General features: G+C 40.7%; 1 protein-coding gene across 5 annotated transcripts in view; it reads right to left on the minus strand.

Annotated features, from left to right (window-relative positions):
* LOC109872244 (phosphatase and actin regulator 1) overlaps positions 1–17,269 on the minus strand; it is an 87,692-nt gene that overhangs the window by 24,161 nt on the left and 46,262 nt on the right. For all 5 annotated transcript variants that reach the window (XM_031806872.1, XM_031806871.1, XM_020463414.2 and 2 more), the window contains exons 3-5: positions 8,516–8,596; positions 1,478–1,684; positions 453–849 (exon numbers count right to left, since the gene is read on the minus strand). In XM_031806872.1, coding sequence (XP_031662732.1) covers positions 453–849; positions 1,478–1,684; positions 8,516–8,596 — 685 coding nt within the window. The remainder of the gene's footprint in view (positions 1–452; positions 850–1,477; positions 1,685–8,515; positions 8,597–17,269) is intronic.

Consider the following 17,269-nt stretch of genomic DNA (forward strand, 5'->3'; position numbering starts at 1 on the left):
CTATAGAGAAATGACATGCTCAAGTTACCAATACATTTCTCTGTATTCCTTTTTCCAATGTTTGGTAGGGTAGAGAACAGGACATGCTGTGCCAGGTTGGCCTTTGGAAGAGATCCGGGTGCCATGGTGCACACACAGACTGCTGTCAAAGTGGGCCACGCTGTAGCAGTAGGACAGGGCGAGCTGGGTCAGACATCTACAGCAGAACCACATGGTGGCAGCCTGACCCCAATATCACAAGGCAGGGGTGACCTGAACTACAAACCAGCTGGACCTGCTACACTGAACATGCATTGGCCAAAAAGTATTCATATTTCATTTTGAAATAGAACTGATGTTACTCAACTCCCATTATATAAAGTTGTGTCATCTCAAAACTATTAATTTCTACCTGCTATACAGCTGTAATTTGTGTCTCTATGGTTGTATCTAATACGGTGTATACAACTCACTTCTCCAGCCTCTGCAGGTTGAAGGCCAGCGTCTTGTTGAGCTCCTCGATGATGCGGCTGGGGGTGTGGCCTTGCATGGATCCGTACTGCAGCTGGAGCGGGTGGCTGTGGCCATGGTTGTGGGTGTGCCCATGGTTATGGTGGTTCCCACCCCCCAGGAGGCCCTGGTGGAGGTTGGCCAGGGCTGTGAGCTGCGAGGGCAGCAGAGGGCCATGGTGGGGGGGGTGGCCCTGTGGAGGGGGGCACTTCTGCTGGGAGAAAGTGCTGAGGGGGGAGGGGGAGGAGCTGTCCATTCCCCCTTGAGGCACACAGATCATAACCTTCTTGGGAGGTAGCGGAGGAGAGAGCTTCCCTCCCTGGCCTGGCATACAGGACAGCTTCATCTGCTGGCAAGATTCTGAAAAGAGAGATGGGTAGAGAAAGAAAAGACTGAAACCGGTAAACATCAAGTTCACTTTTTTCTGAATTAGTGCAGGGACTTTGACTTCACTAAATATGCTTTGACATGTTACTTCTTCAAAGCCGCTAACTGTTGAGTATAATTAGGGCCATGCATGAGTTTCCTGGACACGTGACCTGCGCTTGGCCATATTGTAAGACTCAGGCAGCAGTCCGATACAGTGGACAGACGTGACCATGTACAGTAGAAGGCCCGGACTTGAGCAGGTAGAATTAGATTAGGCTATTGCCACTTCTAGCTGACTGGCAGATTGTCAGGGCCTGAGTACAGCTGACCTGGCTACACTGGGACTTAATGACACTAATCTCTCCATCCGCCATCTGCACAGAGACACCGTGTGCGTGCATGTGCACGTGTCCACCGGCAAGATGTTTAGGATTATTCAACTACGTAACTGCCCAAACAAAACGTTCAATGCATTTCCGTCTCAGAGCTCTATACCATAAACCCTTTGCCAGTTCAGTCAATCTTTAATCTTGGTATTCAATGTACGGAGTGCCAAACATGATTATACTGTATATAAAAACACTTGTCCCAATGTCCCCACTGGTGTATGTATGCTTACCTGTGCTGTAGTTGGGAATCCTGTTGAAAGGTCTGGGGGGGAGCGCAGGGGGCTGTTTGTGGTACATGGGGGGCTTGGCGGTGTTGTCCTGAACGTTGCAGAGGAAACCAACAGATTTCTTTGAAGGAAGGACCATAGACGACTTCATACTAGAGGGCTCCTGAGTACAGACTCCGCCCTCCATCGAGGATCGGAATTCCACGGTTGCTGGAGAAACAAACACAAATCATGAACAGATGAAATGGAAATTAAGGTCTACAAGAGAAATTAGGTGCTGCATCATTCAAAAGAAGGATATGGTTGCGCAATACAAAACACACACACACAGTGCAGACAGAAAGTACTCAGACCCATTCACTTTTTCCACATTTTGTAACGTTACAGCCTAAATCTAAAATGGATCAAATATTTTTTTACTCAATCTACACATAATACACCATAATGACCAAGCAAAAAACTTTTGAAATGTTTGCAAATATTTTTTTAAATCCAATCAAATTTAAACAAATACATTGACATCATAAATATTCAGACCTTTTGCTATGAGACTCGAAATTGAGCTCAGGTGCATCCTGTTTCCATGAGCATCCTTGAGATGTTTCTACAACTTGAGTTCACCTGTGGTAAATTCAATTGATTGGACATGATTTGGAAAAAGGCACACTGCTGTCTGTACAAGGTCCCACAGTTGACAGTGCATGTCGGAGCAAAAACCAAGCCATGAGGTCGAAGGAATTGTCCGTAGCGCTCCGAGACAGAATTGTGTCGAGGTACAGATCTGGTGAAGGGTACAAAAACATTTCTGCAGCATTGAAGGTCCCCAAGGACACGGTGGCCTCCATCATTCTTAAAATGGAAGAAATTTGGACCCACCCAGACAAGCAATCGGGGAATAACGGATTTGATCAGGGAGGTGACCAAGAACCCGATGGTAACTCTGACAGAGTTCCTCTGGAGATGGGAGAACCTTCCGGAAGGACAACCATCTCTGCAGCACTCCACCAAATCAAGCCTTTACGGTAGAATGGCCAGATGGAAGACACTCCTCAGTAAAAGGCACAACAGCCCGCTTGGAGTTTGAAGATTGAACTCTTAGGTCTGAATGCCAAGCGTCACAGCTGGAGGAAACCTGGCACCATCCCACGGTAAAGCATGGTGGTGGCAACATCATGTGTGGAGCTTTTTCAGTGTCAGGGACTGGGAGACTAGTCAGGATCGAAGCAAAGATGAACGGGGGACAGTACAGAGAGAACCTTGAAGTCCTGAGTGCTCTGGAGCAGGTTCTCAGACAGGGGCGAAGGTTCACCTTCCAACAGGGCAACAACCCTAAGCACACAGCCAAGTCAATGCAGGAGTGGCTTCGGGACAAGTCTCTGAATGTCCGAGTGCCTAGCCAGAGCCCGGACCTGAACCCGATCTAACATCTCTGGAGAGACCTGAAAATAGCTGTGCAGCGACGCTCCCCATCCAACCTGAGAGCTTGAGAGGATGTGCAGAGAAGGATGTGCCAAGCTTGTAGCGTCATACCCAAGAAGACAAGGCTGTAATCTCTGCCAAAGGTGTGTCAACAATGTACTGATTAAATGGTCTGAATCCTTATGTAATGTGCAGTTTTTTATTTTTTTATTTTTTATAAATGTGCAAACATTTCTAAAACCCCGTTTTTGCCTTGTCATTATGGGGTATTGTGTGTAGATTTAAAAAACAATGTAATCCATTTTAGAATAAGGCTGTAACATAACAAAATGTGGAAAAAGTTAAGGGGTCTGAATACTTTCCAAATGCACTGTGTATATACACACACACAAATCAATCCTCCTAGACAGGCGTGTTTTGCGCCCATCAGATCCTGCTGTGAAACTCAAAATGCACCACAGCTCCTTTCGCATCAAGAGGTCGCCTCCCGCTAGCAACGACGGCGAGGAAAGAATGACTCATTGTTAAGTGAAGATACTCAGAGATGTTCAAACAGTGGAGTCTGACAGCTTCCCAAGGACCAATTCCTCACCATGTCAAAAAAAAAGAAGTTATTTAACGGTTGCATAATGACGATTGTGGCAGGCTGGCAGCATGAGGTCCCATGGACGTGTAGCTGGGAAAAGCCGTAGAGAGAGAGAGGGAGACTGACGTCTGACACATCTGGGCCCTCAGATGAGAAAATACCCCTTTGAAACCATAACTTGATAGCAGTAGTAAAAACTTTCCTTGGTTGACCGTTTCAGAATAGTTCTCTTCATGCACATTGTCAGGTAAGAGAGTTGTTCCTAAAAGGAGAACAAAAGCTTGAATGCAAATGAGTCAGCCTACTACAGCACGTGGGCAAAAATCTGACTTGAGGAACCATCGCTCCAATAAAAAGGACAAGGTTTGAGAGGGATCAGACAATCCGTTTCGCTTATTCCATTTCCCAAATGCCATCAACACAAAGGAAGGGTGAGTTTGAAAACAGTACGCTATACATTTTTTTTAATCATTCATATATTTGTTATGTTTCAGATTATTTCATGACCAATAGAAATTGTAATTAATTTTGTGTCATTTGAGTCAAGTTTACTTTAAATGAGAATGCACCTAAACCCTTCTACATTAATGTGGATTCTACCATGATTATGGACAGTCCTGAATAATGACGAGTGAGAAAGTTAGATGCACAAATAGCATACCCCCAAGACATTCTAACCCAGGGATGGGCAACTCCAGTCCCAGGGAGCCTCATTGGTGTCACACTTCTGCCCTAGCTAACACACCGGACTCCAATGATCAACTAAAACCATGATCTTCAGTTTAGAATGCAATTGGTTTAAGCAGCTGTGTTTGCTAGGGATGGGGGAAAAAGGTGTGACACCACTCTGGCTCCCAAGGACTGAGTTCCCCATCCATCCCTGTGCCAACTAACTTATTTATTTTATTGAAAAGGTCTGTGGCGTCCGAAAGGTTTAGACTACAAACTAATATGACCCCTCTATGGAAAGATGCTACCATGATTATGGATCGTCCTGAATGAATCATGATGAGTGGGAAAGTTAAGACGCACAAATAGGGCTGTGGTGGTAATGAAAATGTGTTAGTCGGTTATTGTCATGCAAAAGACTGGCGGTCTCATGGTAATTGACCTTTAACATAAACACCTTTTAGGATCTTCAGTCCTCCACACATACAAGGCATTGATGCAAGCCTTTGGAACATCTACATACATTTTTTTTTTTTAAGTCTAATAAAATCTATTTAATATACACCATCACAATAAAGCCATGATTTATTTTAGGCAGGTCTAATGAAACATGATAGGGAGAATATGAGTTGGCCTACTGTATGCTATCTGGCTCCGCGCCATCCCATAGGCCCGTTCGTTTTGCAGACAAGATGTGTAAAAGTCCTGTGCCATTATTTTATAGCAAAAAAATAAATAATTGAACCTAGCTGAATAAAATATAAATATTATTTTTCCCCATTCGAGCAAATGCGAACGCATTTGAAGTGGCTATGTTGAGCATAAAAACTGGTCCTATACACTAGATTTATAGTTATTTGGCAACTTTAGTTATGAATGATGCAAACCTTAGAAATCAAAACATATAGCTTATGGCCTGCATGATGAGACTATAGGACTTTGAGAAAGTCGCAAAGAAAAGCTTGCACTCCATTCCTTGCCTCAAGCTGCACACACTGTTCTCTCATCAAGTAATCATATTTTCACCCATCAGACTATTCTCAATGTAATATTGCCTTTATGTCAAATTAGTTTAGATTTAGAATGGACAATTATCAAAATCGGCAGGAACAGGGGCAAAAATACATGTCAGCATATGCACTGGAATAGCTGATGCAGGCCACTTTCCCGAAGGTTATTTCTTATCCCCTCACTCATGCTGGTAGGGTGACCACATTTTAAAATACCCAAATACAGGACAAGAGGATGATTTTGCAGGACACCCTGGAATATGCATTTAGATCTTCTTGCAATTTAATAACTGTTTTAGTGAGAAAATTAGAGAATCTGTAGTTAAAACCTCTACACGATTGGTGTCCCTATACCGGGACGGTAGAGCTAACGTGCACCAATGCGATTAGCAGCCATCTTTTCAGGACATAGACATGTCTTATATGGGCTGGCTTGATACGTTCACCTCTGAAGGTAAATAATGTACTTATTCAGTAATCTTGCTCCGATTTGTCATCCTGAGGGTCCCAGAGATAAAATGTAGCATAGTTGGTGTGATAAAAATCTATTTTTATATTCAAATGTAGGAACTGGGCTCTACAGTTTGAACCCCTGCTGTCTCTGGCTCCACACCCACCTCTGCCCAGCCCTCTAGATGTGTTAAAGTTAGTGTATAAACTGATGATCCATTGTGTAGGACATTCCTGGGAGTGCGTAAACTTACAGAAATGATATGGTAATACAACATGTATGTTCTCTATAGTTATGTACCTGAAAACATATCAATTGACCAATTTGGCACATTTGGGCACACTTGATCCAACATATTGTGCAGTATTGCAATACTTCACTGGATCAATCTGAAACTTTGGACACACATTGCAACATCTAAATTGCGCCTAAACTGCAATACTACATTATGGCCTTTCTCTTGCATTTAAAAAATGATGGAACAAAAAGAAAATCGAAACATGATTTCTTTTTTTTTTTTCACCTTTTACCAGATCTAGTGTGTTATATTCTCCTACATTAATTTCACATTTCCACAAAGTTCAAAAGCGTTCCCTTTCAAATGGTATCAAAAATATGCATATCCTTGCTTCAGGTCCTGAGCTACAGGCAGTTAGATTTGGGTATGTCATTTAGGTGATTATTATTAATTTTTTAAAAGGGCCTTCCTGTACTTTGTTTCAATCAAACCATATTCAGCCTAGTAGCCGACATTCGCACGCTGTTGAGTTTTGGCCTTGAGATGTTTTGTTGTTGGACTAGTCATCTAAATATCATAAAAATGTGGTGATTGTAACAGTACCATTATATAGAAAATGAATGAATCATTATGTGATCTTCCAAAAGGGGAAAGATTGATTCAGCTTTGACCTTAATGTGCACCACCGTGTGAGAAGTGGCAGAGTGTCTCCGGTGCGCTCTGGCAGCACTACACCCCTGCACTGAATGAGTTAATTGACGCGCACCAGCTGCACCTAGCCTATTCTTTTTCCGATCACAACATTTGATGCAAAAGGAGACCACAAGTGTGCCGGTTTTATGAAAATCAACACGACTGAGGGAAGTAGCAGAAAATAACTAATGAGCAAGGAGACCCTAAAGTTGGAAGAAGTTTAAGGACACTTTGAAATGTCCTTGTTTTTTGAAAGAAGGCAAATTTTATATCTATTAAAATAACATCAAATTGATCAGAAATACAGTGTATTCATTGTTAATTACTATTTCAGCTGAAAACTATTGTTCTGATTAAAGAAGCAATAAAACTGGCTTTTTAAGACTAGTTGAGTATCTGGAGCTTCAGCATTTGTGGGTTTGATTACAGGCTCAAAATGGCCAGAAACAAAGACCTTTCTTCTGAAACTTGTCAGTCTGTTCTTGTTCTGAGAAATGAAGGCTATTCCATGCGAGAAATTGCCAAGACACTGAAGATCTCGTACAACTGTGTACTACTCCCTTCACAGAACAGCACAAACTGGCCCTAACCAGAATAGAAAGAGGAGTGGGAGGCCCCGATGCACAACTGAGCAAAAAGGACAAGTACATTAGTGTCTAGTTTGAGAAACAGACGCCTCATGTCCTCAACTGGCAGCTTCATTAAATAGTACCTGCAAAACACCAGTCTCAACGTCAACAGTGAAGAGGCAACTCCGGGATGCTGGCCTTCTAGAGGCAGAGTTGTTAAGAAAAGCCATCTCAGCCTGGCCAATAAAATAAAAAAATGAAGCTGGGCAAAAGAACAGACACTGGACAGAGGAGCTCTGCCTAGAAGGTCAGCATCCCGGAGTCACCTCTTCACTGTTGACATTGAGACTGGTGGTGTGGCGTAATATGGTCACCAAAACAGCACTATGCACAAATATCATACCCCCCCCAAAAAATGCTACCTCCAGTTATCGTAATTCCTTTAAATTCACACTGTAACAACAAAATGTGGAAAAAGCAAAGAGGTGTGAATACTTTGAAGGCACTGTCTCTCTCTATTATGTGTGGGAGTATTTTGGAAAGGATTTCCAAAATGAACATCCTTGGAGCTGATTCGCTGGTGTTTAGTCTTATGTAAAACATTTATTTTTTAAAAATTGCTCAGAACTTGGTGGGCCAAATAAAATAACCTGCGGGCCATTACAAAAACAGGCGAGGTTAGCATTTTTATTTGGGGGGGTGGGGGGGGGGGGGGGGTTATGATGTTTACGCGTCTTTCTTACTCATCATTATTCACGATTCATTCAGGACTATCTGTAATCAGGGTAGCATCTTTCCATAGAGTGGATATACTACTTTGTAGGCCAAACCATTCAGAAGCTACAGATGTTTTTGAGAAGACCAATTTCTGGGACCATTTTTTTAAATGTATTTTTATAATGTTACTTAGATTGATGCACCCTTAAGGATTCAAATGAATGGATCATGGATGAATGACTGATATAATTCTAGATTTAATGCACTTTTCACAGCATTTGTCTATACCCCCCTCCCCCCCACAAAAAAAAACTCTGGATACATTTTGTAACATAGTAAGAAGTATCATAAAAAATGTTGGGGTAGGTGCAACATAAGAAAATAAAAAAACTATTACAAAGAGTGAGTGAGAGATCTAACTGGTGGCCACACACACAAATCACTAAATGATTTCAATGCACTTTAGGAGTCAAGAAAAAAAGCCTTAAACTAGAAAGTGGCTGAATGACTTTCTGAAAGTAATGCAATTGGGCATTTAGCTGAGCAGAACATGCAATAAAATCACACACACACACACACACACTAATTCACTGTAGGATGACGAAACATTGATAAGCAAAACATTTTAGGGGCACAGGATTAAATTAATTTGATCCTTTTAATTTTTGATAGGGAGGAAAGCATCTCACCTTTCTCAAAGATCTCCTTCAGCACGCCTCTCTTAATCAGCTCCTCTCTGCTTTGCCTTACCGACATCTTCCTCTCCAACACTGAAGCAAAAACATGGGAGAAAGCATGACGATTGTTAAATCATGTAAACATAAATTATATCAATGGTGCAGTTGCAGTTGTTTGAGCAGGAGCATTCGTATATGGAAATACACTCAAACCTACACGGTAACCCTTGATTAAGGTTGTTGTAAAGCGGTGTTCCAACTATTTGGCCCCCCTCCAAGTTCTGAGCACATATTTTTTTTTTTTTTTACAAAAGTGTTTAATTTAAAAATATTTTTTTTTTAAAATAAAATAAATGCAAATCAGCACCAAGTGATTTTTATTTAGGAAATCTGTTCCAAAATATTCCCACGCATAGAGGTAGAGCGCCTTCAGAAAGTATTCACACCCCTCGACGACTTCTACATTTTGTTGTGTTCCAGCCTGAATGTAATAATTGATTACATTTGTCATCACTGGCCTACACACAATACCCCATAATGTCAAAGTGGAATTATGTTTTTCAAAATGTTTACGAAATTCAGAAATGAAAAGATGAAAATGTCTTGAGTCAATACTGATTTAACCCCTTTGTTATGGCAAGCCTAAATAAGTTCTGGAGTAAAAGACATTAACTCACAAGTTGCATGGACTCACCGGGTGGAATAGTGTTTAACAATTTTTTTATGACTACTTGACCTCTGTATCCATAATTATCTTTAAGGTCCCTCAGTTGAGAAGTGAATTTCAAAACAGATTCAACCACAAAGACCAGGGAGGTTCTCCAATGCCTTACAAAGGGCACCCATTGGTGGAAGGGTAAAAATTAAAAAAAAGCAGATATTGAATATCCCTTTGAACATGATGAAGTTATTAATTACACTTTGGATGGTGTATCAATAGAAATATACATATTCCTAACTCAGTTGCTGGAGGGGAAGGACACCACTCAGGGATTTCACCATGAGGCCAATGGTGACTTTAAAAACAGCTAGAGTGTAATGGTGATGGCTCAATATTGTAGTTACTCCACATACTTTTACAGAATACAAATATTCCAAAACATGCATCCTGTTTGCAACAACGCACTAAAGTAATACTAAAAAAAAAAATGAATACAAAGTGTTCTGTTTGGGGTAAATCACTCAATATTTACAAGAATAGTTGTGGCTGCATCATGTTATGGGTATGCTTGTAATCGTTAAGGGCTGGCGATTATTTTTAATTTTTTTACATGGGGATTTTAACGGAATGAAACTAAGCACAGGAAAAAATCTTAGAGGAAAACCTGGTTCAGTCTGCCTTCTACCAGACACTGGGAGATGAATTCAATTTTCAGCAGGACAATAACCTAAAACAAGGCCAAACCTAAATTGGAGTTGTTTACCAAGAAGACAGTGAATGTTCCAGAGTTACAGTTTTGACTTAAATCTGCTTGAAAATCTATGCTAAGACTTGTAAATGGCTGTCTAGCAATGGTCAACAACCTATGACAGAGCTTGAAGAATTAAAGATTTAAAAAATAAATTTTCTTTTTTTAAATTTTAATGGGCAAATATTGTACAGTCCAGGTGTGCAAAGCACTTAGAAACTTACCAAGAAAGACAGCTGTAGTGGCTACCAAAGGTGATTCAGGGGTGTGAATAATCATGTAAATTAGATCTCTATTTCAATTTCAATACATTTGAAAAATGTCTAAAACATGTTTTCACTGTCATTATGGGATAGTGTGAGAGAAGAAGAAAAAAAAAATCACTTGAATCCAGGCTGTAACAAAATGTGGAGTAAGTCAAGTGGTATGACTGCTTTCTGAAGACACTGTATATGATCATATACACATATTAAGCAAGGTCTGAAATGATTATGTTTTAGTCAAAAATATCTGTTTGGCCTTCTTGAACTCAATTTGCAGTCTACAAAATTATTTGTAATTATGTTCCGGCCTCCTGACTATCCACTTTTCAAATGCATTTTATTTGAGTTAAATAAAAATGGTCCTGTGGCTAAATCTAGTTGGTGATCCCTGTTGTAGAGCTAATCATACGATTAGAGAAACAAGCATGAGGATTATGTTGGATCACCCACATCATCAATTAGTTAATATTGGCAATTTTCCCCTGGTCATTTCCATAATGTGTTCACTTGGCTCCCAACACTGATCTGCACACTTGAGACTGAGCACACACACGTCACTGGCACTCTGGTCATCACGGGTACAGTGCGTCACACTATGTTCCCAAGAGGTCATGCATTCACCATAGGGACACGGGTGACGAGGGATGGGTGCAAAAATGTGAACACTCAGTTTCACATAGCCTTCACGTAGTCTAAAATATTATGAATCGATGCCCAACTGCCCATCAAATCAAGCAGAATAATTTTTTATTTTTTTAAAAAGTTAAGCCTGTTGAAATACTCATGTCTAACATAATTCAGTTGGAAAGCAATGTATCAACTCAAGGTATTTCTTCAAAGGCATGAAGATCTTAACCTCATTTGTAATAATGAAAGAGAATAATATAAGAGCAATGCAACACCTCCCAAAGTAATGCATTATGTATGAGCATGTCAAGCAGGCATATCCCAAAGCTAACCCTTCTATATTTAGATCTCAGTAGTTGAGGGACATTATCTAGCGCTGGGCTGAACCAAGGCAGTTCAGCATCACGGTTGTCACTTAAAAATCTACCCCTGCAAAGGAACCAATTAAGAATGTGAAATGAGGATCAGCAAGAACACTTGAGCAGCACACTGCGCAACATTCTCCCTGCAGACCACCAGCTCTTGTTCAAGTGAGATTACTCTGTGTGTGTGTGTGTGTGTGTGTGTGTGTGTGTGTGTGTGTGTGTGTGTGTGTGTGTGTGTGTGTGTGTGTGTGTGTGTGTGTGTGTGTGTGTAGTCAAACATGTGCATGCAAATGTGGTGTGCACATGTAAGTGGACTAAGGAGCCGCCTGCAACACTTGACAGTAGGGGCCAGGGCCAATGCTAATGGACGTTCACCAAAATTATTAGAACCCAAAACATCTTGGTCCCTCAATACCCTCCACAGGGCCCCCTCCCCTCCAACCCCCCCGCTCAGTCAATACACTGTGTGGATTATAACTAATGGCTTAAACTCAAAAGGGAAGGCACACATGAGAATGATTTTAAAATGTCAGAAAACTGTTGTGAGCCTCTAGTGCAGCCAGTCGGAGTGAACCCAGGTGTTCTAAAATGTCACATTGAATAAAGTTATCGTAACCTTATGTTTCATTATGAGCTCCTCCAGGACACCCAGATATTTAATATACCATCCAAACTTCAAAGGCTACCCAGCAAAACTCGTTGGGGATGGTCTGGAAGCCACGGGTTGGCTGCCGCAGAGATGGTTTGGCAAGTAGACAGGATCAAAACATCCCTACACCATCCAGAAAGAGTCACCTCTACGGGAGCCTCAGGAGAAATGGAATTTGGGTAGTGTGCAAAAATGCCATTTTGCAGAAATGGACTGCTGTACAAAAATAAAAATGCCATGAGAAGGATCTCCACCTACATACTAGTATGGCAGTCAGGCAGAGGAGTAGGAAAGCACTGTTAGAAAAAATAAAATAAAAACTTCCTCCCACCCTATACCAAGAGGATGTCAGCCAGTTTCAATGATGGGAGTGTGTAGAGTAGATCAATACCTCCACTCTCCTGGTGTGTGAAGGATATGGCTGAGGGAGGAGCAGGCCGTTTGGGTCTAAAATGGCCTCATTCAATAAAGCACCAATCACGTCCCTCTGTCTAACTCACAACGTCGGTCACAAGCTGGCCAATCAAATGATAATGATTCTGTAATGGCAGCTGTGGCAAATCACGAGATCACATTTGTAACAGCCAGGAATGAAAATCACAGAGGTATTGCCGCACTACTGTGAGGCTATTGGATTATTGGAAGAGACTGGTGGTCACCATGATGTTCTCTTTTTAGTTAGGCCTCAAACCTAAATATATATCTTAGTTTGTCACAGAAAATTCACATTAAGCCGCATCTAAATTCTATCAAACCGCTACATTTAAAACAGATACATTGCTACTCTGATTAGCATGATTTGAGTTTATAAAATCAGAACAAACAAGGAGCAAACAGGCTTCACAAAATATTTCCCATGATTCCAAGCTGCTGAATATTGAAGGTAAATCGGGTTGTGTGTGAGAATGTCAAAACGCATTCTGAGATTACATTTAAATGTGATCGGGGGGGGGGGGGGGGGGGCGGGGGGGAGTAATTACCAAAAGGTTTATGACATAACGGCTTGCGTAGCGATGATGGGATATGCGCAGTTATGCAATAATTCCTCTGATTCTGAAAAATAACCTCGGCCAGCTATGTCTTCAGGTTTGTCACAAAACATGTGGTTCTAGAAAACGGGAACAGAAAGAATATTACTGTACACTTAGAAATAAACTATTCAGTGTTCACAGAAAACTACAAAATCACCACTTGTCGCTCGGTTCCAGAAACTGTATTAAAAACTTATATTCCACAGTAATAGTGTGCGAGTTGGCTCAGACCCAGAGCTTGAAAAAGTGACAATGTGAAGTCAAGAGTTATTCTTTCCACAGTCCGTTCACAGTAAACCTTGGCGATCATGGCTAAACTACCCATGATCTGCACCGAGATGAGCAGATTACGAAGTCATTGGAGGGACTCGTCTCGGAGCATATTAAATGAAACTGGCATCGACTTGCAAATGCTACACTTAGTTTTTGAGAGAAATCTATTCTGCTGTGAATTGACCCAGATAGAGGAGAGGCAGAACATTCTCTACAGCACCAAGCCCCAGGCATGGGATATGCAATGGGAGGCTTTTAGCGAGGCAATTCACTCACCAGTTAGCCTCACAAAACCACTGAAAAACTTCCATGCCGTGTCAGAGATGTTGTGGTGCTTACATCTGGAGTCAAGCATCTGTTTAGGGAAAGTTAGAGAGGGTTTTTGTACAGATGTGACGAAGCAGTGTGTGGCTGTTATGGCATCTGGTGGCATTACCTTTCGTTACCCTTCTTTTTTTTAGAACAGGCAGCTATGAATTATTCTAATGATTTATTCAAATGCAGCTTGAGGACCGCTGCCCATCCTGAGCCTAAACCCAACAACCATCATGGAGCATACAGCAGGTCTAGCTACATAACATGAAAAACAAAAGGAATCCAAAATAATCTGCATTTTCAATGGCATTCAAAATAATAGGAATCTTTAAAATATTGTTATATATATATTTTTTTGAATGGGCTACATTAAATACAAACCTAGGAGTGGTCAGTTTAGTGCCCCGCCCACCCAGGGAATGAAGCCTGATCCATTAACCTCTAGTTCCGTTCCATAAGATCACTACACTACCTGACAGACAGGGAATATGGCAGGGGGCACAGCTGTCAGTTCTCTCAGTATTCAGAGTACTGTTGCTAGCGCACTCCTGGAGTTATGAGTAAAGCCCCCCCCTGCCTGACTAGAATACATAATCCTCTTGTGCACATTCACATTATCCAATTACCTGGCTGGAACATCTGCACGCCCAGCAGCTGGTCTGCTTCCTGCCTGTAGTCAGAGTCCCAATGATAAACATCATGAAACAAATCACCAGAAGATAAAAAAAAACAGCCAAGCCAAACAAGGAGTCATGTTCAGCAAGGATAACCCTTGACCAATGAGCAAACCTAAGCTTAGCTCAATATTTCAGTTTAAAACTTCTGCACAATCAACGACCACATTTACATGCACATAGTATTCCAGATAAAAATAATAAAATAATAATAATACAATTTAAAAAATATTTAAAAAAAATATTTAAACAAATATTAGGGTCTAATTCAGGATCATCCATTTACATACACCTTTGATATCCTGCTCATGAGTATCTCTGTAACCATGAATAAACAGAAGTTTTTTTTAAAATGAGGTGCGATTAAAATAACAAAAACATTGCTTATAATGTCCAACATTTGGCAGGCTATAATTACTGTTGATACACGTGGCTTCTCTTTTCATTCCTTATAGTTGCACTATGCAGTAATCGCGCTGCCATTTCCTGGTTGCTGAAAAACTTGAATAGTTTGCCTGATTTCAGTTTGTGAAAAAAAATAAGCTAGTATAGTGTAGAGAATCATTATACCATCTAAACCCATAACCAAAAATATTGTTTCAACTGGTGTACAAAACCGAAAGGATTGAATTTTTTTGTTTGTTTTTTACTTAACAGGAAGCATAGAAATAGCATACATAGAAAGTTCTACCACTTCGTAGACTTGCTTTCCAAGTAGGATGATCGAGCTCAAACTCACATTTCCATGTGAATTTTGTCAGGTCACACAAAAAGTTACATATTGCCACTTTAATGCTCTAGAATACTCAAAGCCGTGCTCACCAGAAAATCATAAATCAATAGAATGAAGGCATCAACAATCTAGTTGACATCAGAAAAGTCCTTTCATTTCTGCCAGAGTGAGGAGGTTTAGGGACCGGGGAGATTTACCACAAACTTTCCAAATGCAGTTTGTTGGCCAATTTTAAGGAAATGTAAAAGCTGTGAAAATTATCCAGCATGTTACTTAAAGTATTTCAGTTAGTCTTGATGCATATTTAATGTGGTTGAAAAGTGAAAATGTAATTTTACTGCATGAAACACTTCATTCTGCAGGAGTTAATATTATAATACAGTCTGCTTAATCTAATCAATAATTATACCTTTCATGTCTTTATATGTTGGAAAAAGTATGTGAACCCTTGGATTTAATTTAACTGGTTGACCTTCCTTTGGCAGCAATAACCTCAACCAAACGTTTTCTGTAGCTACGGATTAGACCTGCACAACGTTCAGGAGGAATTTTGAACCATTCCACTTTACAAAACTGTCAGTTCAGCAATATTCTTGGGATGTCTGGTGTGAACCGCTCGAGGTCATGCCACAACATCTCAATTCAGGTTGAGTTCAGGACTGACTGGGCCACTCCAGAAGGTGTATTTTCTTCTGTTGAAGCCATTATGTTGTTGATTTACTTCTGTGTTTTGGGTCGTTGTCCTGTTGCGTCACCAAACTTCTGTTGAGCTTCAATTGGCGGACACGTAGCCTTACATTTTCCTGCAAAATGTCTTGATAAAACTTGGGAATTCATTTCTGTTGATGATAGCAAGCTGTCCAGGCCCTGAGGCAGCAAAGCAGTCCAAAACCATGATGCTCCCGCCACCATACTTTACAGTTGGGATGAGGTTGATGTTGGTGTGCGGTGCGGTGCCTTTTTCTCTCCACACATAGTGTTGTGTGTTCCTTCCAAACAACTTTAGTTTAATTTGTCCACATAATATTTTGCCAGTAGCGCTGTTGAACATCCAGGTGCTCGTGCGAACTTTAGACATGCAGCAATGTTTTTTTGGACAGTGACTTCTTCCGTGGTGTCCTCCCAAGAACATGATTCTTTTTTAGTGTTTTACGTATCGTAGACTCAGATGTTAGCATGTTCCAGAGATTTATGTTAGTCTTTAGCTGACACTCTAGGATTCTTCTTAACCTCATTGAGCATTCTGCGCTGTGCTCTTGCAGTCATCTTTGCAGGACGGCCACTCCTAGGGAGAGTAGCAACAGTGCTGAACTTTCTCCATTTATAGACAATTTGTCTTACCGTGGACTGATGAACATCAAGGCTTTTAGAGATCATTTGATCATTCATCTCATTGATCGGACTCCAGGTTAGCGGAGTCCTGACGCCAATAAGCTTTTGGAGAAGCCATTAGCCTAGGGGTTCACATACTTTTTCCAACCTACACTGCGAATGTTTAAATTATGTATTCAATAGAGACAAGAAAAATACAATAATGTGTACGTTATTAGTTTAAGCACACTGTATATTGTTGTGATTTGGGAGGAAGATCAGAACACCATTTTTTGACCAATTTATGCAGAAATCTAGGTAATTCCAAAAGGGTTTACATACTTTTCCTTGAAACTGTAAATGAAATGTATCCAACTATTATGGTCCCATCTGAACTTTATACAGTGATACTATGCATAACTGAGTCTGCACAGACATGGAAAAACAACAATAAATGGTATAAGATGTTTACATGCCACAGTATCCAGTCTAAGATCAGCATATCCCAGGTATCTCATTCAGGTTACTCATAACCGGGATAGGAGCAGAGTTATTGTAAAAACGGGATATGATGGTTTATAAGAGTCAACTCAAAAACACAATACTCGAGTATCCCAAATAATAAACAGGATGTTGGTTCGCATGTAAACGTGGTCAATGTCAGTGGACAACAGAGATCACTGCTGTAAACCATGAGCTCAGCAGTCTCCATATAGCCTACACTGGTTCTGATTTGTCAAACAGAGCTCCATCCTAGCATAAAATAAATATAGTTTGTTGCAAATGCGTCTAAAAACAGCCACCTACAATGTCCTCTCCAGTGTTTGAAAACAAACATCCGCACAGTGTAGAAAGGGCCTGAAGTGAAAAGCTCTTACAGAAGCCAGTCCAATGGAAAAAGCTAGTAGGTCTCAATATGCCGGTAGTGTAATCAGTAGGAAAAATAAAAGGCGACTAGATTATACAGACTAAAATATTTTTTTAAAGATACTACATAGAGAGAGAAGTCTTGTTCATTGGGCTTTATCGTTGATTTAACACAACAACAAATTGTGTTAAAGTTTGCTGCTCCATTTCACTCAGGAGAGGGAGAAAGAAAAATAATAATCTGGGCTT

Source organism: Oncorhynchus kisutch, linkage group LG27 (assembly GCF_002021735.2).
Source record: "Oncorhynchus kisutch isolate 150728-3 linkage group LG27, Okis_V2, whole genome shotgun sequence".
NCBI lineage: Eukaryota > Metazoa > Chordata > Actinopteri > Salmoniformes > Salmonidae > Oncorhynchus > Oncorhynchus kisutch.